Source organism: Capsicum annuum, chromosome 6 (genome assembly GCF_002878395.1).
Source record: "Capsicum annuum cultivar UCD-10X-F1 chromosome 6, UCD10Xv1.1, whole genome shotgun sequence".
In the NCBI taxonomy this organism is placed as follows: Eukaryota; Viridiplantae; Streptophyta; class Magnoliopsida; order Solanales; family Solanaceae; genus Capsicum; species Capsicum annuum.
Genome location: NC_061116.1, coordinates 516,383 through 542,737, shown reverse-complemented (window position 1 = coordinate 542,737; position 26,355 = coordinate 516,383). Strand labels below are relative to the sequence as shown.

At 37.2% G+C, this 26,355-nt stretch overlaps 2 protein-coding genes across 6 annotated transcripts; both read left to right on the top strand.

Annotated features, from left to right (window-relative positions):
* Positions 1-281: 281 nt before the first annotated feature.
* LOC107855130 (uncharacterized protein At2g39910) lies at positions 282-8,383 on the top strand. 3 transcript variants are annotated; one of them, XM_047413372.1, is made up of 10 exons: positions 282-394; positions 2,326-2,453; positions 2,539-3,037; positions 3,149-3,235; positions 3,883-4,073; positions 4,834-5,029; positions 5,285-5,349; positions 5,619-5,720; positions 5,874-5,973; positions 7,915-8,383. In XM_047413372.1, exons 2-10 carry the CDS (start codon positions 2,422-2,424, stop codon positions 7,963-7,965), a joined length of 1,323 nt encoding a protein of 440 aa, XP_047269328.1. In that variant the 5' UTR covers positions 282-394; positions 2,326-2,421; the 3' UTR covers positions 7,966-8,383. The 3 variants fall into 3 exon arrangements, with proteins under 3 accessions (XP_047269328.1, XP_016555615.1, XP_047269329.1); XM_016700129.2 differs by having other exon boundaries at positions 343-394; positions 2,377-2,453; XM_047413373.1 differs by lacking the exon at positions 282-394 and adding an exon at positions 1,345-1,640.
* Positions 8,384-12,322: 3,939 nt separating this feature from the next.
* LOC107855128 (BRCT domain-containing protein At4g02110) lies at positions 12,323-23,726 on the top strand. Of its 3 annotated transcripts, none has more exons than XM_016700126.2 (10): positions 12,323-13,495; positions 15,744-15,833; positions 15,978-16,082; positions 16,587-16,688; positions 16,805-16,889; positions 18,718-18,787; positions 18,880-18,924; positions 19,594-21,948; positions 22,022-22,238; positions 22,837-23,726. In XM_016700126.2, exons 1-10 carry the CDS (start codon positions 13,403-13,405, stop codon positions 23,398-23,400), a joined length of 3,726 nt encoding a protein of 1,241 aa, XP_016555612.1. In that variant the 5' UTR covers positions 12,323-13,402; the 3' UTR covers positions 23,401-23,726. The 3 variants fall into 3 exon arrangements, with proteins under 3 accessions (XP_016555612.1, XP_047269326.1, XP_047269327.1); XM_047413370.1 differs by lacking the exon at positions 12,323-13,495 and adding an exon at positions 14,636-15,099; XM_047413371.1 differs by lacking the exons at positions 12,323-13,495; positions 15,744-15,833; positions 15,978-16,082; positions 16,587-16,688; positions 16,805-16,889 and adding an exon at positions 18,372-18,491.
* Positions 23,727-26,355: the final 2,629 nt, after the last annotated feature.

Here is a 26,355-nt window from a genome sequence, read left to right as displayed (position 1 = left end):
GCTTCAATTACAAACAAATTGAGGAGATGGGAGTTAAAGTCTTATTAATCAAGTAGTGCTCCCCTGGAGACATATTGATCGTGCTTGTTAATTAAAGCGTTTGTGATTGGAACAACTAAATGGTGATGAGTATTTTTTTTTTTTAAATGTTTTTTTTTTTATTTTTTTTATAAAATTTGCTACAATTTGAAAAAATAAAAGTTATGCTATAAGTTATAATTCCCTATCTAATAATTTCTATATACGTTTTTTTTCCCGTTCGTTAAGTATCCACTATTTAAAGACTTGGGCTTGGCCCATATGAGAACTTTATCATCAAGTCCGGCCCAACAGAAATGCTCCATAAGTTCAATTTCCCCCCAATTTGCTAGGGTTTATGCTTCTCTCTTTTCAGGTACCTAATTTGCGAAAATTGAATAAATTGATTCATATAAATTGAATATTTAAATTTTATATTTAAAAGATTGAATTAGTCTAATTTAATTTAGTTTCACTTTCTTTAAATGCATTTCTACATTTAAATTCAGATATTCATTAGTGTGTTTGTTTTGTTTGATTCCAAATTACGTGAGTTCTTGACTGAGTTATATGAGATTTAGCTTTACTTCATGTGATCATTTGTGATTTGTTCAAGTTTAATTGACATTTAATATGAGTTATGCAGTGACAGAGCTAGAATTTTCACTAAGAGGTTTTAGAATATGAAAAGTAAAAATACGAAGAAGTCAAAGGGGGTTAAATATCTATTATATATACTTTAAAAAAAATTAAATTTTTACTATCTATAAACCGTTGTGACCAAGAGGTCACTGGTTCAAGCCGTGGAAATAGCCTCCGGCAGAAATGGGTAAGGCTGTGTAGTGTGTACAATAGACCCCTGTGATCTGTCCCTTTCTCGGATCCCATGCGTAGCGAGGGTTTTAGTGCACCGGGCTTCTTTTTTTTATTTTTTAATAAACCGTGCAAAGATGTAGGAAGTGAGGTTGCGATGGTTCGGACACGAGATGGGGAGGTGCACGGATGCTCCAGTATGGAGGTGTGAAAGGCTGGTTATGGATGGTTTTTGGCGGGGTAGAGGTAGGTCGAAGAAATATTGGAGGGAGGTGATTAGGGATGATGTAATGTGGCCTTTTGTTTGTTTCTTGGATTCACACTTGGTCAAACAAAGTTTCTACGAAGCACTTGCAAGATCATTTGTTGGCTTTGTCAAATTTGGTTGACTAGTCCAACATTGCATGCAATTTGTTTTCTTGTCAAATTTGGTTGGCAAAGTAGTGTGTTGATGTCATTAATGACATCAACGTAGGTTTGTTTTGTGCCTATAAATAGAGGCATTTCCACCCTCTTTGGAATATACCATTTAGAGAAGAATACCAACATTTGAAGAAGAATTAGTTGTGTTTGTTTTCTTCTTTGTAGAGAGTATTTGTAAGAGAGTTGTGTTGGGAAATACTTTGAGTGAACCTCTTATTTGGAGTGATCTTTGTGAGGTTATTCTTTTGGGTATTTGGGCTATTAGAGTATTTAATTACTCTAATTTTGTACTCTCTTTTGTATCTTTATACTTTTTTTGTTCCGTTGGTGTTTAGTGAAGTTGCTTCTCTTTTGGTTGTGGACGTAGGTCAAGTTGACCGAACCAGGTTAAATTTGTGCCTCCTTTATTTTCTCAACTTATCGTTATTATCGTTTTGTTATCGTCTTCAAACGCTTACTTTGTTTAATTCCGCACTATCCGGGATTCTCGATCCTAACATATGAGATGGAGTGGTTATAGCTTATGGAGGACACGAATTAGGGTAGAGGGTTAGTGGATGGGAGTGCGTTTGTAATATTAGGGAGGAGTGCTTTGTTTGTATCTGTGCTTGTAGTTTTTGGTTCGTAGTGTTCTAATGATATTTGTGATCTCGAATAAATAGTTTATAGTATTACTCTGTCGGTGTCTTGTTTCTTTTATTATCTAGCGGTATGTTATCCCACTTTTTTGTTTATTTTTTATTTTTTATGTTTTTTGTTTATTATACTGTTATCTGTCTTGAGCGGAGGGTACATCAGAAACCACCTCCCTGCTTCTAGGGAAGTGGTATGGACTGTGTACACTTTACCCTCCCAGACCCACTTTGTGGGAATACACTGGGTTTATTGTTCTAAACCGTGCAATATTTCCACCGAAACCCCTTTGACTTACCTGGCTCCTCCCCCAGAGTCATGTAAAGAAGAGACAATTCACATTTAAGTTTGGACAAAGGATTGAACATCCAATGATGTTTCAATTCATTGTCTCTTGTTCTTTCTCTTAAGAGATTTTGATTCAAGGTAGTATTGTAGGAATGCTAGTTGGACGAACGGCTCGTAAATTTACATAAGTAAAACCGGCAGGTTGTCAGGTTTGGAAGCATTAGCATTAGCAGCGAGAAGGGAAGGATGTCGAAGTCTCTCAATGAGGAGTTGCTTCTGTAAGAGCATTCTTTATGTCTTGTTTTAATATGTTGTATGTATTGAGGTATGAGTAATAATCTGTTTAAATACTGTATGTAATAGATTATCAAAGCCAATAAGGGAATCACTTTCCAAGGCACCGTATACTCCTCCAGAGGGTTCCAATGTCTCCATCAAATCCATGTTACTGTCTCTTATTTCCGACTCTCAACCCGAAATAAGGGATTTTAGCTTATGTTGTGCTGCATTGGCATCCGCCTCCGAATCAACCTATAATCAACACTTTTGGGTTTCCAATTCGCTATCTCTTGCTGCTGCCTCCGCCTTCAAAGACCTATCTAAAGCTTATGCTACCACGGCTGCTGGAAATTCTAACTTGATCAAATTTGGCGAGCTGGAGATCGAATTTAAGTCTCTCCCAAATGACAAAATGTTGGCCATACACTTAATGCCTCAACTCTTGCCTTTGCTAAAAGACACGATTAAGCAGAGTGCCATTGATAAGTCAATTGATGGTCATGAGATAACATCTGCAAGTGCTGGGGTTCCTGTAGCATACGCCATTATTGCTGCTTATCAGTTTAGATGGCTCATTTCTCAGGTATGTTTATCCTTAATTGGTACTTGAAGATTTATTCATATGATTATTTTCTTCAGTTGGAGTTTTGAATTCTGTTGAGATGAACATAACCTCTATATTTATCGTTTGTAGGTGGATTATCCTCACCTTGGAAAAGTGTGCTCTTTGGTGATTCCATGTGCCCTAACAGCTCTTGATCACTGGTCGTCTGAAGTAAAGGTGCATTCATCTTTGTATGATTGTTGGTCTTAGAAATTTTTTGCTGTGTCAATCAGATAAACCATGTAATTGTTGATTGGTGCTTCAAACTAAGCTGATGACCCTGTGTAACTTTAGAATAATTAAACCCTCTATATAGTGTAAACCTGCTGATTCTTGCAGTGGTTAGTTAATAGGTGAAAGCGTTGGATGATTAGATATTCTAATTGGAAAGTTCACATTTCCTATATCACCGTGTTTCCCTTGAGACACATGGTGGTCAAAATACAATGTGAACTATTAGAAGGGATGGACCCGTTAAATCGAATATTAGCTCGCCAGTACTATAACTTTTATGTGCCTCTAATAGTTGGCTCATTTTTGACCTCTATAGCAACTTGTGACAACAAAAAGAACACCAAATGAATCAGGTTTTGAGTTTCTTTTCTGGAGCTTGTCTTTTGTTCTTTTTTTCTTTTGGTAAGTATCTTTCCATCTTAGTCATTGGGAGCGTGATATAATCCATATTCACGTTTAAAAATGGTATTTCAAATTGTTACAAGCAACTGGTGCTTGTCTGCTACACATTTGCATCTCATAATTATGAGTCTATGACTAATATTTTGGATTTCATTAGGTTGTTGATTAAATCTTGTCTCTTACTTCAGGGGCAGGGCATGGCAAGCTTAATACATCTGGCAAAAAATGTCAATGCTGCTGAGATTGGTTGGTATGAAGATGTAATTCTTGATGCTTGCTGCCAAAATATTGTTTCCGACGATGAGATATGGGAGCGTGCGGTTCAATTGTCTGTACTTATGGTGACCTTCACCCAGAAAAGTAATCCTCGAAGCATATGGTAGAGCATCCTCTATATCACTATAAGTTATATATTGAATCTTTGATAATTCTTTCCAACATGTTTGCATGATTTAAAATGGTATTCTACTCATAAATTTGCTTGGGAAATTGTATAGTTGAAATGCTAAAACATGATTCTTCTTTTACTGTTGATGCACACAAAAGCATATTCATACATGTGTTTTCAATCTGTACTTTATGGTCTAATTCTTACAGTAATTTTTCAGAAGAATGATGTTTGGATGGTAGTAATGCAGAAAGAGCTGTCCCATAAAATTATTGTGCCCCCAATAAACATTTGGATACTCTTAGTGTTTTGGCTTGCACAAGTATTAAGTGAAAGTTTGATTATTATTATTATTTGAGGATAGGATTACCTCTGTGTTACTCGTTGAAGTTAACTCTTGGGAACAGTCTATTGTTGTCAAATTTACAATTTTTTTTAATAATTAATTTGGAAGTCAGATTTTTCAAGTTGTTGTTTTGGCATCATCATTGCTGTTCTTTTTAGCCAACTGATATCTGAATAAAATTCTTCGTTGTTTAGAGGCTTATGATGCAGTGAATCCCTATTTAGTTGTCTTTTGATGTTCATGACAATGTCATATACATTAAAACAGGTATCTGTACCTTTGTGTACTAATATGTCACATGTCCTCTGAGAGCATTTCCAATATTTTATGCTACAAGTATGTATTTACTCATCCAATATTTATGCTTCAAGTATGTAGTTACCTATCAAAAATTTTGTGACACAGGTATGAAAAATTGTTGAATGAGATGTTGAGTCACTTGGAAAGGCAACCAAGAAACAAGGAGCGACGTATTGCATGGCTACAGCATATTGAGCCACTGTTTAATCGTCTTGGTCTTATACTGTTAGTTCATTTCAGGCGACTTTTCCCCCTTTTCTTCAAGTGGATGCATACAGATGATGACGGAACTGTTCTACTGGTAAGAGGTGATGAAATTCGTTTGAGTCGGTCAGCCTTACTACCTTTTGAACTCTTACAGTAAACCAGTGCATCCTGGACAATTTTCCTGAATTTCCTTTTCCCCTAGTTTCAATTTATAATTTAGTTGTGTCAATAGGCTTCTTGTTAAAATATATAAAACTTGAGCTTCTTTTGCATTTTAAGGTTTTCTTATACAAGATACTGTGTTTGAAGATCACCACTAGCAGCACATTTGATACCATTTTTATTTCAGGTTCTTGAACGGATCAAGACAGTTGTAAAGTTGACATGGATAAGGAATTCGCCACACATTGAAAGGTAATTTACGAAGGAATACTAGGATTCACCCTGAATTTTACTTATATCTGCTGTGAATATGAAGAGTGGAGTACACCAAAAGTTGTTAGTGCATCCAATAGTGTATGTTTTCCTTCCAAATTCCTGTTGCATCTAAACTGAGGACCCCCTTTTTTCTAACAATTAAACCATCTTAACTGATGATGAATTAACAATCCTAGCGTTAAACTAGAAGCTCCCTACATGCTCTTGTCTTGCTTCCTTAAACTGTATCTGTCGGTGTGATGCAGGTTGGTGGATGAACTTGTTAGTCTATACAAGGAAGCAGCACTAAAAGTTGCACGTGAAGAAATCAGAAAGCTTGTTCTTCAGATTATGATTTTGATCCAACAGTAAATATCATTCTCTGTGACCCTGTCCATGTTGATACCTCTGTTTTTCTTCCTGCATGTGCTATGATTTTTTCTTTTTTTGTTTTGTTGTATAGTTTCTCTCTTATTATTTAGTTCTTCACTTTCCTAATATCTTTTCCCCTCATTGTCAAGATCCAAGGGCTCGCAGTTCAAAGCTGCTTGGGACAAGCACAAGGATGATCCTGACTTGGCAATTTTCCATCATTCCTTTAGTGAACAACAGCCTGCAATGGTAAAGCTATCCCTCTGTACTATCATGAGAAAACCGCGCAAACTGTTGGTTAAACATTCAAAGATGATTTTTGATGCACTTATGCTAGGTGGTAGCCTCCTATGTTGTTCAGACTCTTCAAAAATGTTAGATGGATGCGTATCAGATCCTCCAAAAGTAGTGTATTTTTGAAGGATCTGACACGGGTGCGGCAACATTTTTGGAGAGTCGAGCAACTTCGGTAGCCTCAGCTGTCTTAGCCTATTTATTTGCTGCAAAATGAATCTCTGCTTATATAATAGTTTGCCAGTGATGCCATGATCTGTTAAATCAAAATTCAGGTTCTATGTGATGGCTGGTTTTTAACTACTCCCTCAATCCCAATTAGTGAGACATCATTTCGACAGCATGGAGTTTAAAATGTTGTCTTGATCACATTTTTTTTCCGGATAAACTGGATTGCATTTTAGCAAAGTATAAGCTGAATCGTATTTAACCAAGTAAAGCAATTTACACAACAAACTCATTGGACTCTATAGTTGGTTCCCACAAAAATAACCAAAGAAGAAAAACTGTAATCAAAAGAGACTACTTAATAACTGAGCACCTTCTAGGAAGGGCCCAAGTCATTTTACATTAGGAAATATAGAATGACCAAAGGGAAAATTATTGAGTTTCTCTAGTATGCTCATCCATTTGGTATGTCGCTGCCCCACAATATGTAATTGCAAAATGATCTCTTTGACTCTTAACAGTGTATCCTTACCCACCTGGGTAGATCTGCGACTGTTTCTTTCAATCCAAACATGGTATACCACAGCAGCAAAAATGAATCCCAGGATCACAGTTGCAGCTCTTGCACTTCTTAGGGAAGATAGCTATCGTACCTCAGAGTCCCAGTTAGTAATCTGTCCCATCCAAGTAAGTAGTGTCTGCCACAAGTACCTAGAATAGGAGCAGTTGAAGAACAAATGTGAACTAGATCCCACAGTAGCTGGCTGACATAGGACGCACTCTGAGGCCACCTGAATACCCCCATCTACTGAGTTTATCAACTGTTGATAACCTGTTGTGTAATGCCAGCAACAACACAAAGTGATGCCTAGGTAAAAGGCCTTTAGTGAAGATCAGTTTCTTCCACGGAGTCTTTGGATATTGAAGATGAAGAGAAACACAAATTCTCTTGATACTGAATTTACCCAGAATAGTGAATCTGTCCAAGAATTTGGTTATATATCTGCATTATCGTTAGCCATCCTCTAGCATGGAAGATTTTTCATTCCAACTAGCTAGTTTGTTTTCGGGGAGCTAATATCAGCTAAGGCTTTTCCTTTTATATAGAAGTGATGGATCCGTTTCACCTGTGGTGCCTCCTTTTTCTTAGCCATAGCCCGTGAAAATAATTTGAAACCAATGAAAGATGTTTAAAATGATGTTATTAGTGAGATACTGCCAAATATTTATTCAAAACGGAAAGCAAGTCATATAAGTAGGGGAAAGCGTGTAATACTTGTGTGCTAAAAGTTCCTGTAGTTATTAATGATGTAAAAGACCGGAACTTTGATATTCTGTTTGTTAATGTTGTTTGCTTGGAGCTGTTATTGGTTAGTGACTAGCTAGATTTGAATACATGCTTTTGCTTTTTGAGTTGCTGAGACGACATTTTGTAAAAGTATACATTTAGGTCTTGCATCAGTTTGATACTCTAAATAACTTGTCACTCCTCCCACGTCTTAGCACTACATTCATCGTACATAGCACAGAGAAATGGAGGGTATACATGTAGGTCTTGCATCAGTTTGATACTCTAAATAACTTGTCACTACTCCTTGATTTTAGCACTTCATTCGTCGTACAGGGTGGAGTCGTGGAGAGAAATGGAAATTTGTTTTTCACTTTCACAAATGGGCAGAGAAACATTTATCTATTTGGGGTATTAATTGTCATTCTATGCATCTACAGGTTGCTCAATTGGGGAGCCTCGACATAACTGATAAAGTTGCTGTCATCTGACTAGGATTGCATGGGTCAAGCCGTGGAAACAACCTGGTGCAGAAATGTAGGGTAAGACTGTACAATCGACCCTTGCAGTCCAACACTGTCTCGGACCTGACCTGTGTACGATAGACCCAAAATCACCGGGATGCCCTTTTTCTCAATTGGTGAGACTTGTTATGCTTTTCAACGATTCATCAGATGAAGGGATTGAGAGTAATGAGCTTGGCATCCATGTAAATAGTTAGCTGTCCATCGGCATACTTTCAAGTTAAGATATGTAGTGTCGCGATTCAGTATTTCGTATTGAGATGTATTTATATAGTATTATGCAAAGAAATTGATGTTTACTTGGAAAATGTGTGTACCATTGTGATTTTCAGTAAATGAGGACTGCAAAATTAGTACAAGAATCAGTAATCATGATTTGGATCAATATCTATGTAACCAGTGATTGTACCATATCACAAGAATTAGAAAATTCAAGTCAACAAAGGCTCTGAATCTTTGAGCCTGCTTCTTTTTCAACCAGTGGTCCCGGATTTGAATCTTGGATAGGGAGTGTTTCCCCATTTTTTCTTGATTTCTCATCCGGTCTCCGGTATTCGCATTGGAGCCCCGACTAATTCGAATCGCGCGTTGTAGGGCTCACTAAGGTGGCAGCGCTCCCAACCCAGGGTCGAACCCTCGACCTCTGGTTAAGGGTGGAGCAGCCCCATCTATTGCACCACAATCTATGCTGGTGCGCTTCCCTTGAATATTCACTTTAACAAGTTATGTCAGTGAGACGAAAGATCTATTTCAATATTCACAGTCATATCGTTAAACACAATTTAATTCCTACGGAACTTATGTCGTACAATGTTAAAAGTCTTTTAAACTACCAACATGGGTTGTGGTGCAGTGGATGGGATTGTTCCACCCTTAACCAGAGGTCGAGGGTTCAACCCTGGGTATGGAGAAAACTCTGTTGGGAGCGCTGCCAACTTAATGGGCCCTGCAACGCGCGATTTGGATTAATCGGGGCTCCAATGCGGGCATCGAACACCGGATGGGAAACTAAAAAAAAAATCTTCTAAACTTATGTCAATTGAATCATGTCACAAGTGTACTTTCAACTACATAAGATCATTCCAAAATAGGGACAATTTCGACAAAAACTTCAAAATTAAAGACCATGGTAAAATAAAGGGCGATTTTCATAGATTTGAACTGGTCAAATGCATTACCTAGAGTCACGATACGTTACTTAGGATCTCGATATATTACTTAGGCGGTTCCGTGATGAGTTGGGATTTAGGTAATGATGGTAAGTTAAGATGTGGTATTATGTAATTTCTTGAAGTAAACTAAAATGTCATCAATAAACACAATTAACAAAAGAATCCAGAAATGACTTAAAGATACTATTCAGCAAACCTATAAAAGTTGTCGGCACATTAGTCAATCCAAAGGACATAAACAAAAACTCGTAATGGCCATATCAAGTTCTAAACACTGTGCCCTCTGTATCAGTGGCGGAGCCACAACCAACGAAAGGTGGTCAGATGAACACCCTTAGTCGATTTTTTTTTTTTGAGTATATAGGTTAAATATAGATATTTATGGTTATATACATGTTGTTGCACACCCTTGATAATCTAGAGAAGTATAGTCTAGTGATCAAGAGTATGCATTTCCGCATCAACAACCCAGGTTCGAACCTTGGCAGATGCAGCAGAGCTTTATTTTCTTTATTTTTTAAACAGTTCTTTGCACAAGGGAAAATATTTTCTTTATTTTTTAAACAGTTCTTTGCACGGGGGGAAATATGAACACCCTTGATCATTTGTTTTTTAAACAGTTCTTTGTCCAAGGGAAAATATAAACACCCTTAATCAAAAGTCTGGCTCCGCCACTGCTCTGTATCTAAAGATTGATGGCTAAAGGGCGAGTTCCGCAGTTACCTAAGAAGGCAATCGAGGGTGAATTTCAAAAATAGACCGAAATTGAGGTGACTTTCAAATTTTAGCCCCTAATAAAAAAACTTTTTTAAAATAGCCTTTAGCTAGTAACTAATATTTTTTGGGACAAAATTGCCCCTGACCAATGGAGTAATTACATAAATGATGCTCATAATGAATAACAACTCTATATTTATATCTTTCAACTTTTTTTTTTTTCTCTTTTTAATTTTACTTTGATTTTTATTTTTTATTTTCTCAACCCTTACTTTTTTTCCTTTTTTCCCCTCAACATTTTTTTTTATCTTATATTATTTTTATTTTTTATTTTTTGTTCTTTTTAATTTTTCTCAACCCTTACTTTTTTTCTTTACACCTTTCAACGTCTACTTTTATTTTTTTATTTTTTTTTATTTTTCTTTGATTTTTTTCTTTTTAAATTTTTCTCAACCTTTATTTTTAAATTTTATTTTTATTTTTATCAACCTTTATTTTTTTCATATTCTCTCCCAACTTCTACATTTTCTTTGATTTTTATTTTTAAAATTTTTTTATTCGTTTTCTTCTTTTTCCGCAATTTTTTTTTTTCTTTTCTTCGATTTCTTCCATTTAAGTTACATCTCATAAGAAAGAATTGACACTAACACATTATAAAGGCAAGACTTACAATAAGCTACGTTTCATGAGCAAGAGGTGACACTACTATATTGTAGAGGCAAAACTTATGACTTTCAAACAAGTTATGTTTCATGTGTAAAAGTCGACCCTACCATATTGTATTTTGATTTATGAGATGTCTTATAACTCTTTCCTTAGAGGAAAGACTTAGCTCAGAGACTTTTAAACAATAAATTATACCCCACGGACAAGAGTTGACTCTATCACGTTATATTTTCATTTAAGAGATGATCTACAACTATTGCCTTAAAAGCAAGACTTAGCTCAAGGATTTTCAAACAACAAGTTATATTTCATGCGCAAGAGTCGAATGTTTTATAACTCCTACCTTAAAGAAAAAACTTAGCTTAGGGACTTTAAAACAATAAATTATGACCCACGGGCAAGAATTGACTCTACTACGTTATGTTTTTATTTATGAGATGTTCTACAAGTATTGCCTTAGAGGCAAAACTTAGCTCAAGGACTTTCAAACTACAGATTATGCCCCACGGGCAAGAGTTGACATTACCACGTTATGTTTTCATTTATGAGATGTTCTACAATTCCTGTCTTAGAGGCAAGACTTAATTAGCTCAAGAATTTTCAAACTACAAATTATGCCCCATGGGCAAGAGTTGACTCTATCACGTTATATTTTTATTAATGAGATATTCTACAACTATTGCCTTAGAGGCAAGACTTAGCTCCAAGACTTTCAAATAATAAACTATGTCCCACGAGTAAAAGTTGATACTACCACAGTATGTCTTTATTTATGAGATATTCTACAACTTTCGCCTTAGAAACGCGACTTATCTCAAGAAATTTCAAAGAACTTCGTAACAACAATTAATGACCTTAAATTTGCTTTGATGTCAAAAAAAGAAGATACTTTTGCGGATTATCTAATTTTTTATTTATTAGCAAAATATAATAGAAGTTGAGAAAAAACTAAAAAGTAATCAAACAAAACAGAGGAATAAAAAAAAGATTGAGAAAAAAAGAAAAGAAAAGAAAAAAATAAAGATCAAGAAAAAAGCGAAGAATTAAAAAAATTTAGAAAAAAAAGAGAGGAAAAATAAAAATAAAGTTTGAGAAAAATGAGGGACAAAAAGAGAACTGAAAAAAGAAAAAAACGATTAAACAAAATAGAAAAAAAAAGAGTGAGAAAAAAGGCAAGAAAAAAATAAAGATTAAGAAAAAAATGAAGAATTTAAAAAATAAAAAAAATAAAAAATGAGAGGAAAAACTAAAGTTTGAGAAAAATAAAATAAAAAAAATAACTGATAAAAACCAAAAATAAAGGTTAAAGACAAGTGAATTAAAAAAAGAAATAAATAATGCTTGAGAAAAAAGAAAAAAAGAGAGAAAAATAAAGGTTGAGACAAATGAATTAAAACATGAAAATAAAATTAAAGAAAAAAATAAAAAGTGAAAATAATTAAAAAAAGAATAATAAAATTAAAGGAAAAAAATAAAAAAGTGAAAATAATAAAAAATAAAATTTGAGAGATAAATGATTATGAAAGTTTAAAAATATAGTTGAAGTGTATAGGAATAAAATGGTACTTTTAGTATATTAAAAAGTGAGGTCAAATAAATAAAGCCACTCATATTTGGGTCTATGTCATGCAATTTTCTTGGCAATCGACTATCTTGGATAAGAAGAACATGGGCCTAGGCCCATATCATCAAGACCCAACACCAAATATATCTCATTTTTTCGGCCCAACAATAATTTTGCCGCCATTAAACCAAAAATAAAAAATTGAAAGACACAAAATCCCTCCAATAATTTTTTGTCTACTCCTTCCTCAACAAGCTTTGTAAAAAAATTTCAACAAAAAAAATCCCCCTTTCAAATTCCTTAGGGTTCTTATATAAATCAAAATCTCACAATTTTATCTCCATTTTCTCCGCCTAGCTTACTTGTTCTCGAAGATTCAGTACCTAGAAAGGTTCGGCCCTTCCCCGAATTCCGCGCATATCTGGTGTTTTAGTGCATCTTGCTGCGCGAATCCCGCGTATATCTGGTGTTTTATTGCATCGTGCTGCCCGAATCCCGCATATATCTGTGTTTTAGTGCATCGGTCTGTCCTTTTGTTATTCAGTAACGTGAAAGGTTTGGCCGTTCCGTTTTCCAGAGCCGGTGTATAGCAGTAGTTTTAGTGCATCGTGCTGCCTGAAACCTGCGTATATCTGGTGTTTTAGTGCATCGTGCTGCCCGAATCCTACGTATATCTGGTGTTTTAGTGTATCGTGCTGCCCGAATCCTGCGTATATCTGGTGTTTTAGTGCATCGTGCTGCCCGAATCCTGCGTATATCTGGTGTTTTAGTGCATTGTGCTGCCCGAATCCTGCGTGTATCAAGTGTTTTAGTGCATCGTGCTGCCCTAATCCTGCATATGTCGAGTGTTTTAGTGCATCGTGCTGTCCCTTTTTATTCAGTAGCGTGAAAGGTCTGGCTGTTCCATTTCCCGGAGCCAGTGTATAGCAGTAGTTTTAGTGCACAGAACTATACTTTTGTTCGGTAAGGAGAAAGGTCTGCCTGTTACCTGAATCCCCCGTATATCAGGTGTTTTAGTGCATCGTGCTGTCCTTTTATTCAGTAACGTGAAAGGTGGTTCGGTAGGGAGAAAGGTCTGGCCGTTCCCCGAGGTATAGCAGGAGTTTTAGTGCATTGGACATTACTTTTTATTCAGTAACGTGAAAGGGAGCCAGTGTATAGCAGGAGTTTTAGTGCATTGGATAGTACTTTTTATTCGGTAACGTGAAAGGTCTGGCCGTTCCTTTCCCTGAGTCAGTGTATAGCGGGAGTTTTACTTTTATTCGGTAAGGAGAAGAAGCTCCGAATGACTGAAGATATGTTACAGCTAGACCCTTCGAAGACTTTTGATGGTGTTCGTTTTGTTCTGCTCGGATTTGACCCTATTGGAAAGGGGCAGGTACTTACTTATCCATGTTTAATTTTCTTCAAAGTTTTTTTTATTTTTTTTGGAAAAATGACATAAATATACGCCTTAGCTTACCATATTTACACAAATATCCACCCGTAATTACAAAAATTCCAACTAATTATGTATCTTCATTGGATATATTGGGAAGCTAATTATGTAGCTGGACAGAAACAAAATTGGAAGAAATGTATAGGGAGCTAATTATGAATCTTTACAAAGGAAAAAATGTATTTTCATTAGATTTATCGGGGAGCTAATTATGTTTATCAACAGAAACGAAATAGGAAAAAATGTATTTGTAGCTAGTTATTTATCTGTACAAAGGAAAAGATATATCTTTATTGGATGTATCGGGCAGCTAATGATGTATCTCAGCAAAAACAAAATGGAAAAAATTTATTGGCAGCTAGTAATGTATTATTACAACGGAAAAAATTTATCTTTGCTGGATGTAGCGAGAGCTAATTATGTATCTCGACAGACTCAAAATTGAGATTTTCAGTAATTATATAAAATATCGAAATTTTCTGTAATTATGCTCCAGCCTATGCTTCAAACTTTTCTTGGTGTTCGTTTTATTTTACTCGGATTTGAGTCTGTTAGAAAGGGGCAGGTACTTATCCATGTTTAATTTTCCTCAAACTTTGCTTTTTATTTTTTTGAAAAAATAACATAAATATACACCTTTTAACTTACCATATTTACACAAATATGCATCTTTACAAAATACTTACAAAAATCTCAACTAATTATGTATCTCCACAAAAACAAATCTAGAAAAATGTATTGGTAGTTACTTATGCATTTTTACAAGGAAAGAATATAGCTTTGTTGGATGTATTATATATTTCGACATATCCAAAATTGTGATTTTCAGTAATTATGTAAAATCTCGACATTTTTTGTAATTAAGCTCCAAATTGTCAGAAATTATGTCATATTTACTTTTTTTTTTTGCTCAGATTCAAGTTGCGGAAACAATCTCTTGCAGAAATGTAGGGTAAGGTTGTGGACAGTAGACCCTTGTGGTCCGGTCTTTTTCAGGACTCCGCTCATAGTGGGAGCTTAGTGCTTCCTTTTTTAGTTCTGTCCTATATGAGTTTTATTAAGTATGATTGGTTTCAAGCCCGAGGAAATTAAAATGGTAAATGTGAGCTTGATACTCGATCACTAAAGAGAGAACCAGGGTTAATTTGCTTTGGTTAGGAATAGAATGAATCAAATTGGCTGAAGTCATCAACATATGATCTTGGGAAGTTTCAAGAAGAAGAAGAAGAACAACACACCCAGTCTATTCCATAGAGTGGTGTCTGGGGAGGGTAAAGCGAACGTAGTTCATACCATTACCTCAGATGAGGTAGAGAGGCAATTTTCGATTGACCTCCGTCTTATGACATATATCAGTACAACAAACAAAAAACATAAAATAAACAACAGAATGGGATAACACACTGCTAGATAATAAAAGAAACAAGACACTGACAGAGAAAGTATTGGAACCCGGTGTATCTCAGTGAAAGTTTAACCGCGCTATATCTCAATGAAAGTATTGGAACCCGGTAGGAGAGCCAGACAAATTTCCTTTCTAAGAGGTAACCCGATGTTGTGTGAAATGATGTTCTATGTAAAATATTGTCTTCTAATACTATGGATACAGTCTCATAATTGATTGATTTAGTTGCATTTGCCAAGTTAATACTCCATGTGAGCTAAGGGAAAGTAGAGTGGGTCTGACACCTAGATAAAAGATGGGGGCATAATCTTTTGAATAGTGAAATGGATATTTAGAGTTCATGTTTTTGAAAGGGAGCCTTAGTGTAACTGCTAAAGTTACTACCATGTAACTAGTATGTCACCGGTTCAGGCTGTGGAAATAGCCTCTTGTATTCTTGTAAAAATGTAGGTCTGTGTACAATATAACCTTAACATGAGCTTTAGTGGACTGAATTGTCCTTTTTTTGTTGATGCAAAGCACTGGACTGCCTTTTTCTTTTTTTTTTTTTTGTTGATGCAAACTAAGTTTGCATTGGATTGAAGGATAATTGATTGATTTATTTGTTTCAAGTTCAAGTGTTATGTTCTTAAAACGGAGTTGTTGTGATTTTTTTTTTTTTTTTTTTCATTTTCCAGATTCAATTATATTTTTTTTTTTTCCTTTTTTGTGTGGTAATTCTTCTCTTTTTGATGGTTGTTGTCACTGTTCTACTTTAAAGTTGTCCTTTTTCCCCCTTTTCAGATTCGGTCCAAGCTTGTAGAGGGTGGTGGAGTTGATAGAAGTAAATATGGACCAGATTGCACCCATCTTATTGTTGATGGTATCATCTACGTGAGTCAGATAGTCTTGTTTGAACCAAATTGTCTTTATTGTGTTTTTGTGGTGATTTTCTAGCATTTCTTGCTGCTTGATTGCTTATCCCATTTTTGTACTCAAACTCAAACAGCATTGCTCACTTATGTTTTCTGGAAACAGGATGACCCCATATGTGTTGCTGCTCAGCAGTCTGGAAAAATAGTTGTTACCAGCTTGTGGGTTGCACATAGTTTTGATCTGGGAATGCTTGTTGATCACGATTCTGTGAGTTCCTCTGAATAATTCTGTCTTTTTCCTTTCGGATATTACAGTCTGCTAGGGCACAGCGATGCTAAGTTGAATGCCTCTTTTTCCAGCTGTGGTTGCTTAAACAATAATGGCTACAAAGAATGTCTCTTCGGAAGACTTTACTTTTAAATTATAAAACCACTTTAGTGCATGAAAGGATCTTTCATATTATGTGTTTATGTGTCCAGTTTATAAGTGCTATTCAGTTTTACAGTCTTTTTCTCTGCAATATTTCTATTAGATGGTCAATTGTGCAATAGGTTCCGGAGCCAGCATTTCTTTTATATCTCATATTGAGCTTAGGGAGTTCTACAGAAATATTCCTTGGCCATGATTTTGGGTTTCAGTGGTCATATGAATCTATCCATTGTTTTATCTGTTCCTTTGCTCCCTTAAAAATTATGTCAACACGTCTTAGGCCTGTAGGCATGATTGATTTTTCCTTAAATCAACTCTCAAAAGATTCACCACCTCTTACAGGTCATGTACAGACCTCCAAGAAGTTTGAATGGAATCCCAGGTGCTAAATCACTGATAATCTGCTTAACTGGGTACCAGCGGCAAGATCGAGATGATATTATGGTTCGTAAAATGCAGTTTGTTGTTCATTAGTTCTTTTACTTTTAAGAGAAGTTCAATATTTTCTGATAAGGAGAATCTAATAGTTTCTTATCACGTGTTTGGTTCTTTCTTTCTAGACAATGGTGGGACTAATGGGTGCAAACTTTTCAAAGCCGTTGGTGGCAAACAAAGTCACTCATCTCATATGCTACAAATTTGAGGGTAACTATCCCCTTTTCACCAGTTGCAACATATTGCTGGTCCTACATCTCTCCTTATTTCTTGTCTTGTTTTATTTAATGCTTTGTCCTAGAGGGGGTGAATGGGGGTTTCAGGTGTTTTTGCACAAATGTCCTCTATTTTGATGATGATTCGTTATGATGTATTGATGCTGGCTAATTTTTCCCGTCTCATATTCCTTCTTGCCTTAATTTATTATCGAGTATACCTTTAAAAATTATGTTGCGCAGAAGGCTTGACCTGGGGAAAAATGTCGCGTATGTGTATGCATTTGACTTGGGTAGTTCAAAACAAACTGGAGGTCAGGGTATAAATAGCATTTAATCTAGGAATATTATCTGCAGTTGCAAAATGACTCTTGCTGTTTCCTTATTAGTATTTAAAGAAGAAAGTAAGGAAGTCCTTAAAGTAGTACGGATATATAGCTTCACATCAATTTTCTGTGGTTTAAGAACAATGCAGATTCATTATAAACGTGAATCTACTACTTCAACAACATCAACAAGATACCGGTGTAATCTCACGAGTGGGGTCTGGAGAGGGTAGGATGTGCGCAAACCTTACCCCTGCCTTTGTGGGGGCAGAGAGGTAGTTTCTGAAAAGTCTCTTCTCTAAAGAGAAGAGAAGAAAAGGAAAAAATAGAACCTTTTTTTGAAGCATGGATGCAAGGAAAATAATATGGCAACTAAACAACACGATACGGAGCAAATGAGCAATAGATAGTAAAACACATTGAAGAGTAAGAGGCCATGCAACTAAATGGTTCACTAATACGAGTAAATGCAGAGGAGTTTAGCTCCCTGGCTATCCACCCTAAAGTGCGATACATCTCAATTCTCAACTACTTACTGATCTTCTATTCTAATCCTCAACTTCCATGTCTTCCTATCTAGGGTCATGTTCTAAGTAAATTGAAGTTATGACATGTCCCGAATCACCTCCCTTCAGTTCGTCTTTGGCCTACCTCTACCTCTCCGAACTCGTGTCATAGTCAACCTCGCACACTTCTGTACTGGTGCATCCACACACCTCCTCTTCACATGCCCGAACCATATTACATTCTTAATCATATCTCTCTTAGTATGTCCACACATCCATATGAGCATCCTCATATCAGCTACATTCATAATTTACTACCTATTTAACAATTTGATAGAATAATGACAAGGAAATTAAATATTTTATTGGTGCTAATTTATGTGACACTTCCCCTTTTCAGGACCTCCCAAAATCTCTGACACCATTCCATTTTTATATAACTTTCAAAATTTAAATTCATTGATATCTCTGACACCATTCCATTTTTATATAACTTTCAAAATTTAAATTCATTGATATTTTCTCTATCATATAGCTTTTCTACCACTATTAATTTCCTCCTTTGCTAATATAATAAATAAGTTAAATTACATACATTAGATTTCTTATTAAGTCAAACACCATCTCATGATATAGGATGAAGCGAGTAAAAGAAAAAAGAGGACTGTGTTACAGCAGTTTGAGCTAACTTTTCATTTGATTCTCTTTCTTTTCTTTGATGCTTTACTCTATGATGTCATGTGTTCAGGCATTGATGCTTAATGAGTAGGCCTCGCTCACATATTTTTCATTATAACAGCCTGTCAATTACCTTGACCTTTGATCAGTCATTTGTCATACTACTTAGGTCTTTGAATTCTCTTTCTTTCTCAAAAAAGATAAAGAAGAAAGCTACTCCAATTTCCATTTGATTTTCACTATTTTCCATGTCTTTTATGGTATGTATTTACGAATTTGTATGAATACTAATTTAGCTTATTACATTTAATAGGGGAGAAATACGAGCTTGCCAAGAAAATGAAGACGATTAAGCTTGTTAATCACCTGTGGTTGGAGGATTGGTATGCCCGAAATTAATTTTCTCAGAAATTACAGAAGTTCCTATTTTTAAGCTGCTAAAATGCATATTTTCATTTCATGATTTCTTATGCAGTTTAAAGTCTTGGGAAATCCTTCCGGAAGCAGAGTATGATAAGAGGTGCGTCATTGCTGTTTCCTGCCTTTTAATGTGAAGTATCTCATGTTTCTGCTGTATTTTGTTTTGCGCTGGTAATGACTAGTTATAGTACTCCTATTAGGTTGCCTTTATATTGCAGAATTTGAAACATTTGAAGTTGTACGTTTAGTTATTATTAAGTCCTCTTTAATTAGAATCTGGAAGTGCTTGTGCATATTGAATTTGTTATATGAGATACATTTTCAAGCGATCCAGTCTAGAAACAAAGATGCGCAGAACTTTACCTTCATGGTCTTTATCTGTGAATTATATGAATGTATTTTTATGTGTGTTATATGAAATTTAGAGCCCGCTAGAGGTTTCTGAGCACCTGCTTAGCCCTTTTTGGACCTCTAAGATTAATTCCTATTTCACTCATTTTTTTTTTATTTAGAGTTGTGGTATAGCTTCTGACTTGTGTGCTAAACAAAAGTTCAAACTCAAAAATCAAAGCTTGATGTAGACAAAACCTTTCAAAGTAAAAAATCGATAAAGCGTTTTGCTCACTTGCTAAGTAAGGGATAATTTCATTTAGCTCAGGGCTCAGGCGTAATATGTTTATACTTTACCCCTCAATGGGCCTCTCTTGTCAAACAAATTAACAGCAAATAATAATGTGCTCATATATGCGTTTCTTTTTCTGGCCTTAAGTGGGTATGAGTTGGAGATGATGGAAGCTGAAGCCAAAGATTCTGAAGATGAAAATGAGGGCATTGCTGCAAATAGGTCTGGTGAGACAATAGCTATCATGGGTCCTGAAAATCCAAGAAGTCCTAATCAAATCCTTGTGAAGCAAGAAACCTCTATGCCCTCTACAAACGTTTCAGACTTGAGCCCCTTTAGAGGTTTGTCAGGTCTTGGGAACACAAAAAGGCTGTCATTATCTGCTTCAAAACAGTCAAACTCTGACCACGTTTCGGCCTTTAACGAATCTCCCAATAGGCATGCTGAGATGCTTAATTCCAACTTCTGTAGAACAACTGAAGAACTGCCATCTAGCATGCGACAAAATGAAAGTGATCTGGGTTACGTTTCAAGTAGTGCCAGGAAGTCTCCTCATTCTCGTTCGTCCAGAGAAATACCAAGGAAATTCAGTTCTCCCATGACCTCTGAACAAATGAAGAATTGTGCAGGAAGTCCCCCCGCTACTACTGAAGCAGGCATAGAGTTTGATTGCTTTAACCTGTCCTCTCAGGGAGGAAAGGAGAAGAGTGAGTTGGGTGTAAAAACTCCAAAGAATTTGTCGTTTTCTGGGAAGGCTAAAAGCAGTAAACTGCCTGAGAAAAGGAAGATGGGCATTTCCGACAGTAGCTTCAAGTCACCAAGGATTGTTAATAATCCAGAAAGCATACTAGATGTTTATTTGCCGGCAAATCGTTCTGAAGAGTTGGTAAACACGTCTAAGTTACATAGTCCAAGCCATGAAGACAGTCATCTTTCGTTTAGGAACACTGCTCCTCACTTTGACAAGGATGTAACTTTTGATACCATGCAACATCGTGATTCAACCATTTCCAATCCCGTGACACTAAGCACTAGGCGAGGGCATGATGATCATGCACCTCAAAGTGGCACTTGTATGATCATGGGGTCGAAAGGGACTAATCATGCTAGTCGTGATGTTAATGGGCCATCGGATGAACGACAAGATGTCCCATCTCCAGTTAAAGAAACAAGAGATAACCTGAAGTCTGTACTGGATGAGTTCGATAAAGCTGGAGATGATTCTATGTCAGGGTCTAAGACATTGAAGAAAAGATCGCTTTCCAAGAAGACACTCGGATCAAGACAAAGTCTCAGTAAAGGGGGTGCTAGAAATCAGAAAGGTTCTTTGCTCAACAAGCCTGTTCTGATGAGTGATTCAGCTGCTTCCAGTGGAGGGAGAGGGGAGACAGAGCACCAAAATATCTTATTCTCTACAAAGGGTGAGGTTCTCCCTGCAGATAATGCAGATTCGAGCAAAGAGATCGAAAGAAATAATTTTTCAAATTCAGAAAAAGAAGCTGCCAAAACAAATGAATCCCTAAATGATGATACTGAGGCTCCAGAGGACCAAGAAGCTGAGGAGTTAAATGTTCCAAAAGAGAAGTCTACTGATACTGAAGCACAACATTTAGCGCTTCAATCAACGGAGAAGAAATCAAATGTGAACAAGGTGGTAAATAAGAATGACCGTAAGGATATTGCAAAGAGACCAAGTACAAAGCACAACAAATCTGAAACTCAAAATGTTTTTTCTGACAAGGAGATTGAATCAACTTCTGTGGGGAAAGCTTCAGATCCAAAAGAGAAGTCTACTGATACTGAAGCACAACATTTAGCGCTTCAATCAATGGAGAAGAAATCAAATGTGAACAAGGTGTTAAATAAGAATGACCGTAAGGATATTGCAAAGAGACCAAGTACAATGAACAATAAATCTGAAACTCAAAATGATTTTTCTGACAAGGAGACAGAATCAACTTCTGTGGGGAAAGCTTCAGAGGAGAAAGTTCCCAAAGATCCAAAATGTCCGAAGAAGAATAGCAAGAAAACTAGTTTAGTTACTAAAAGAGCTGCCGTTTCTGTAGAAGGCACAGAAAGGAAGAAGTGCAGAACTGATAGAAACAAGGTAGAAGCAAAGAAAGGAAAAGGGTCTCCATCTGAAACTGGAAAAGCCACAGTAATTTCAACTGAGCATCAATTAAAGAGCTCCATGGATGTGGAGAAGGAGAACGTACCTGTTATTGGATGCCAGAACGCGAGTCATAATGAAAATGAGGCTGACAGTTCTGCTTATGATAAAAAGTCTCGCTCATTGCAGGTTACAAAAGTACGAAGTGAGCCTAGGTGGTTTATAGTTAGTGGGCATCGGCTACAAAGGAAAGAGTTTCAGCAGGTTATCAAGCGATTGAAAGGGAAAGTGTGCAGAGATTCTCACCAATGGTCATATCAGGCAACCCATTTCATTGTTCCTGCTCCAGTACGAAGAACAGAGAAATTTTTTGCTGCTGCATCCTCTGGAAGGTTTGGCAAATTACACATCCCTAAAGTTATGTCCATTCTCATAAGTAACTATATTGTCTATTGATTTTTACAGGTGGATCTTAAAGACAGATTATTTAACTGCTTGCGTTGAGGCTGGAAAATTATTAGATGAGGAGTCGTATGAATGGCACAAAAAGGGATTGACTGAAGACTTAGCAATCAACTTAGAGGCCCCAAGAAAGTGGCGACTTCTGAGGGAGAGGACTGGACATGGCGCATTATATGGCATGAGGATAATCATATATGGAGACTGCATTGTACCACCACTGGTATGGTAATTGTTGTTTGCCGTATAGGTTTATTGAAGATTGAGTTCTTATGCTGCCTATTTGCAAGAGTTTCTTTCTCTTCCATTAACTCTTTTTATGGTGTGTTTTGGATGATGATGAATTATTTTGCTGGATCTTCTTCGGTGAAATCACAGTTGGTTTCCTTGTATCATGAAAAAATAATTTCTCCTAACGCGGTATATTTCACCAAAGTGGAAAATGACTTCCTTTTGAGCGCAAGTAAAGTTTCTTTACTAAACATAACTTCTATTATTCTTACAAAGCACAACTCTTAATATTACTTAACATGTAGAATTGTCTTTCTTTTGTACTGAAAAATTATCACTAGAACACTTTTAATATTTTATCCTACATCTTGTGCAATCACCACATGCCATGTGCTTTTATCCCGCAGCCGCAATTGGAAAATGATCTAGAAAGTGATTTTCCAAGATGAAACATTTGCAGTGGAAATATTTTCTGTAGGAAGTTTTTTTTTCGCCGCACCACATTCAAGCAATTTGTAGAATGATAAATACTCGGAAAACACTTTGTCCATCTCTGACAGGTTTTGATATAGTCTCTTTTGTTGAATCAGGATACATTGAAGCGTGCAGTCAAGGCAGGAGATGGCACTATATTAGCAACTTCTCCTCCTTATAGTCGATTCCTTGAGTCAGGCGTTGACTTTGCCATTGTTAGTGAGGTCATGCCCCGCTGTGACAAGTGGGTTCAAGAATTCTTAAGGCATGAGATACCTTGTGTATTACCTGATTACTTGGTGACTTATGTGTGCAAACCTGGTTATCCCCTCAACAATTATGTGCAATACAACACTCATGCCTGGGCAGAAAGGTCACTGAAAAAACATGGCCATCGCTTGGAAGAGATTGTTGAGGAGATGGTGCAATCAGATGACAGTAGTAACGATATAGCATGCCAGGTATGTGGGTTGCCTAACAGGGAGGATGTAATGCTGATCTGTGGTGACGAAAGTGGTTCTCGTGGATGTGGCATTGGCATGCATGTAGATTGCTGTGATCCTCCTCTCGAGTGTGTTCCAGAGGACGACTGGTTTTGCCCAGAGTGTAGCAAGAACAAAAGCAACACAAGTACCAAAAAGAAGTCCAAAAAAGGGTCGTCTACTTCAAAGAAAAAGTGATAAGCTGTCCTCCGGCTAAGCCGCTAAGGTCTGTATTATAGTTCCAGTCAAGTTTAGTATATTTAGATTAGTGAAATGTACAAAAATAATTATTCGTGTCACAGCATCCGATGCTGTCCTAGAAGTCGTCGATTTTCAATGTTGTGTAAAATCATCTCTTGAAGGTTTTCCCAGGCCAAGCTTTGCATCACATTTGCCTAGTGGAGATGAAACTTTTATTTCACCCTTCATGCCTTTTTCTGTAACTGTGTTGTATTTAAGATAACACTACATGTTTCACCCTTTCATGATTTTGCACATTGTGAAAACTTCCTGTACTTTGAATAGCATGTGCTGGCCGCTCCCACATTTTTTAAACAAAAGCATTCTATTTTTTTTGCTGTAATAACCATGATGTTCGGGCTAGCTTTCATGTATTTTGACTAATTATAGGGAAACTACTTATTTATGCCATTTAACATATGTAGGTAGCTGAGTCTTGGGGTTATGAAGGGATTAAGAACCATATTATTCTGGTCAGTTTTCGCTCATCGAGATTACTGTCTCCTCTTTAGATTATAAAAAGGGTAGTTTGGTGCACTAAAATTCTTGTTATGCGCGGGGTCTAGATGCAGGCTGAACCACAAGGGTTTATTGTACGTAAGTTTACTGCACATTTATACAAGAGGTTGTTTCCACGGCTTGAACTCGTGAGCTTTTGGTCACGTGGCAACAACTTTACGTTTCTAGATTATGTGTCTTTAAATTAAGGTTTTCTACATGCATCTTTCTCCTTAATTCCTGCTATTTCACTCATGTCTTAAAAAAAAAAGCTTCGTCTGCCTTTCTGAAACAACAAAATTCATTTAGTAGGTTGTCATGAGAGGACCTATGAAGTTTACCCCAAATGCATTGGGACGCCCACACCCTCCAATCAATTCATAGGCACCTCGCTCATATGCCTTAAAAAAGGCTCCGCACGCCTTTCTATAGCAACATAATTCATTTAACAGGTCGTCATGAGCGGACCAAAGAAGTTTATTCAAAATGCATTCGGACGCCCAAACTGCCATCAATCTTGAACCTAAGAAGTTTTGCCCAAAATGCATTCGGATGCCCACACCTCTATCAATCCATAGGGTAACACAATAAATTTCGAAGAAGCCTAAATTTCTACTATTTCAATCATGTTTTAAAAAAAGTTCTGTTCGTTTCTCCAAATCAACACAATCCATTTAGTAGGTCGTCACTAACGGATCTAAGAAATTTTGCCCAAAATGCATTCGGACGCCCACAACCTCCTATCAATTCAAAGGCTAACACGCACGAAAAATTGCAAATATCTTCAATTCCTACTATTTCGCATGTCTTATAATAAAGCATTGTTCGCCTCTCTAAGATACTATTCATTTAATATGTTGTCACGAGAGGAACCAAGAAGTTCTGCTTGGGGCAGCTCGGTTGATTTTTAACCAAAATCACGCCCGGATCCCTGGCCCATACCAAAAATCGTGTGCTATAGCACACCGATTTGTCTCGAAAATGGCCTGTTCGCATCGTTTCGTCCGTTTGATCAACCAAACCGCCCAGAAAACCCAAATGGCCCACACTAGACCGCTCCCAGCCTGCCTAGGGCAACCTAGTCGATTTTCATCCAAAATTATACCCCGATCCCACCCCAAAAATCGTGGGCTATAACACACCGATTTAACCCGAAAATGGCTCGTTTGCGCTGTTTCGCCCATTTGACAAACTAAACCACCCAGAAAACCAAAATGACCCACAATACGCCGCTCCCCAGCCTGCCTGCGGCAGCCCAATCGATTTTTGGCAAAAATCATGCCCAAACCCTAGGCCCACCCCAAAAATCGTGGGATATAGCACACAGATTTGGCCTGAAAATGACCCGTTCGCACCGTTTCGCCCGTTTGACCAACTAAATCGCCCATAAAACCTAAATGGCCCACATTAGGCCGCTCCCCAGCTTGCCTGGGGCAGCCTGATCAATTTTTGGCAAAAATCACGCCCGGACACTAAGCCCACCCCAAAAATCGTGGGCTATAGCACACCGACTTGGCCCAAAAATGTCCCGTTCGTACCTTTTATCCCGTTTGACCAACCAAACCGCCCAAAAAACTAAAATGGCCCACACTAGGCCGCTCCCCAGCCTACTTGAGGCAGCCTTATCGATTTTCGATCAAAATCACACGCGAACCTTGAGATGACCTCGAAAATCGGGGGCTATAGCACACCGATTTGCCCAAAAATGAACTATTCACGCTGTTTCGCCTGTTTGACCAACCAAACCGCCCAGAAAACCTAAATGCCCCACACTAGCCCACTCCCCAGCCTGCCTGGGCAGCCCGGTAGATTTTTGTCAAAAATTATGCTCGCTCCTCTGGCCCACCCCAAAAACCGTGGGCTGTAGCACACCGATTTGGCTCGAAAATGGTCCGTTCACGTTATTTTGCCTATTTGACCAACAAAACCGCCCAGAAAACCAAAATGGCCTACACTAGGCCGTTTCCTAGCCTGCCCGAGAAAGCCCGGTCGATTTTTGACCAAAATCACGCTTGAACCCCAGACCCACCCCAAAAACCGTGGGTTATTATAGCACACCGATTTGGCCAAAAAATTATTCGTTCATGTCGTTTTACCCTTTTGACCAACCAAACCGCCCAGAAAACTAAAATGGCCCACACTAGACCGCTCCTCAGCCTGCCCAGGGCAGCGCGATCGATTTTTGGCTAAAATTACGTGCGAAAATTGGGCCCAGCCCAAAAATCGTGGTCTATAGCACATCGATTTGGCCTGAAAATGGCCCGTTCACACCATTTCGCCCGTTTGACCAACCAAACCGCCAAGAAAACCAAATGGCCCACACTAGGCCGCTCCCCAGTCTGCCTGAGTGATACGAGAAAGACAAGAGAAGGCTCAAAAACTACTCAAACAGTCCACAAATTAACTAGAACCCGA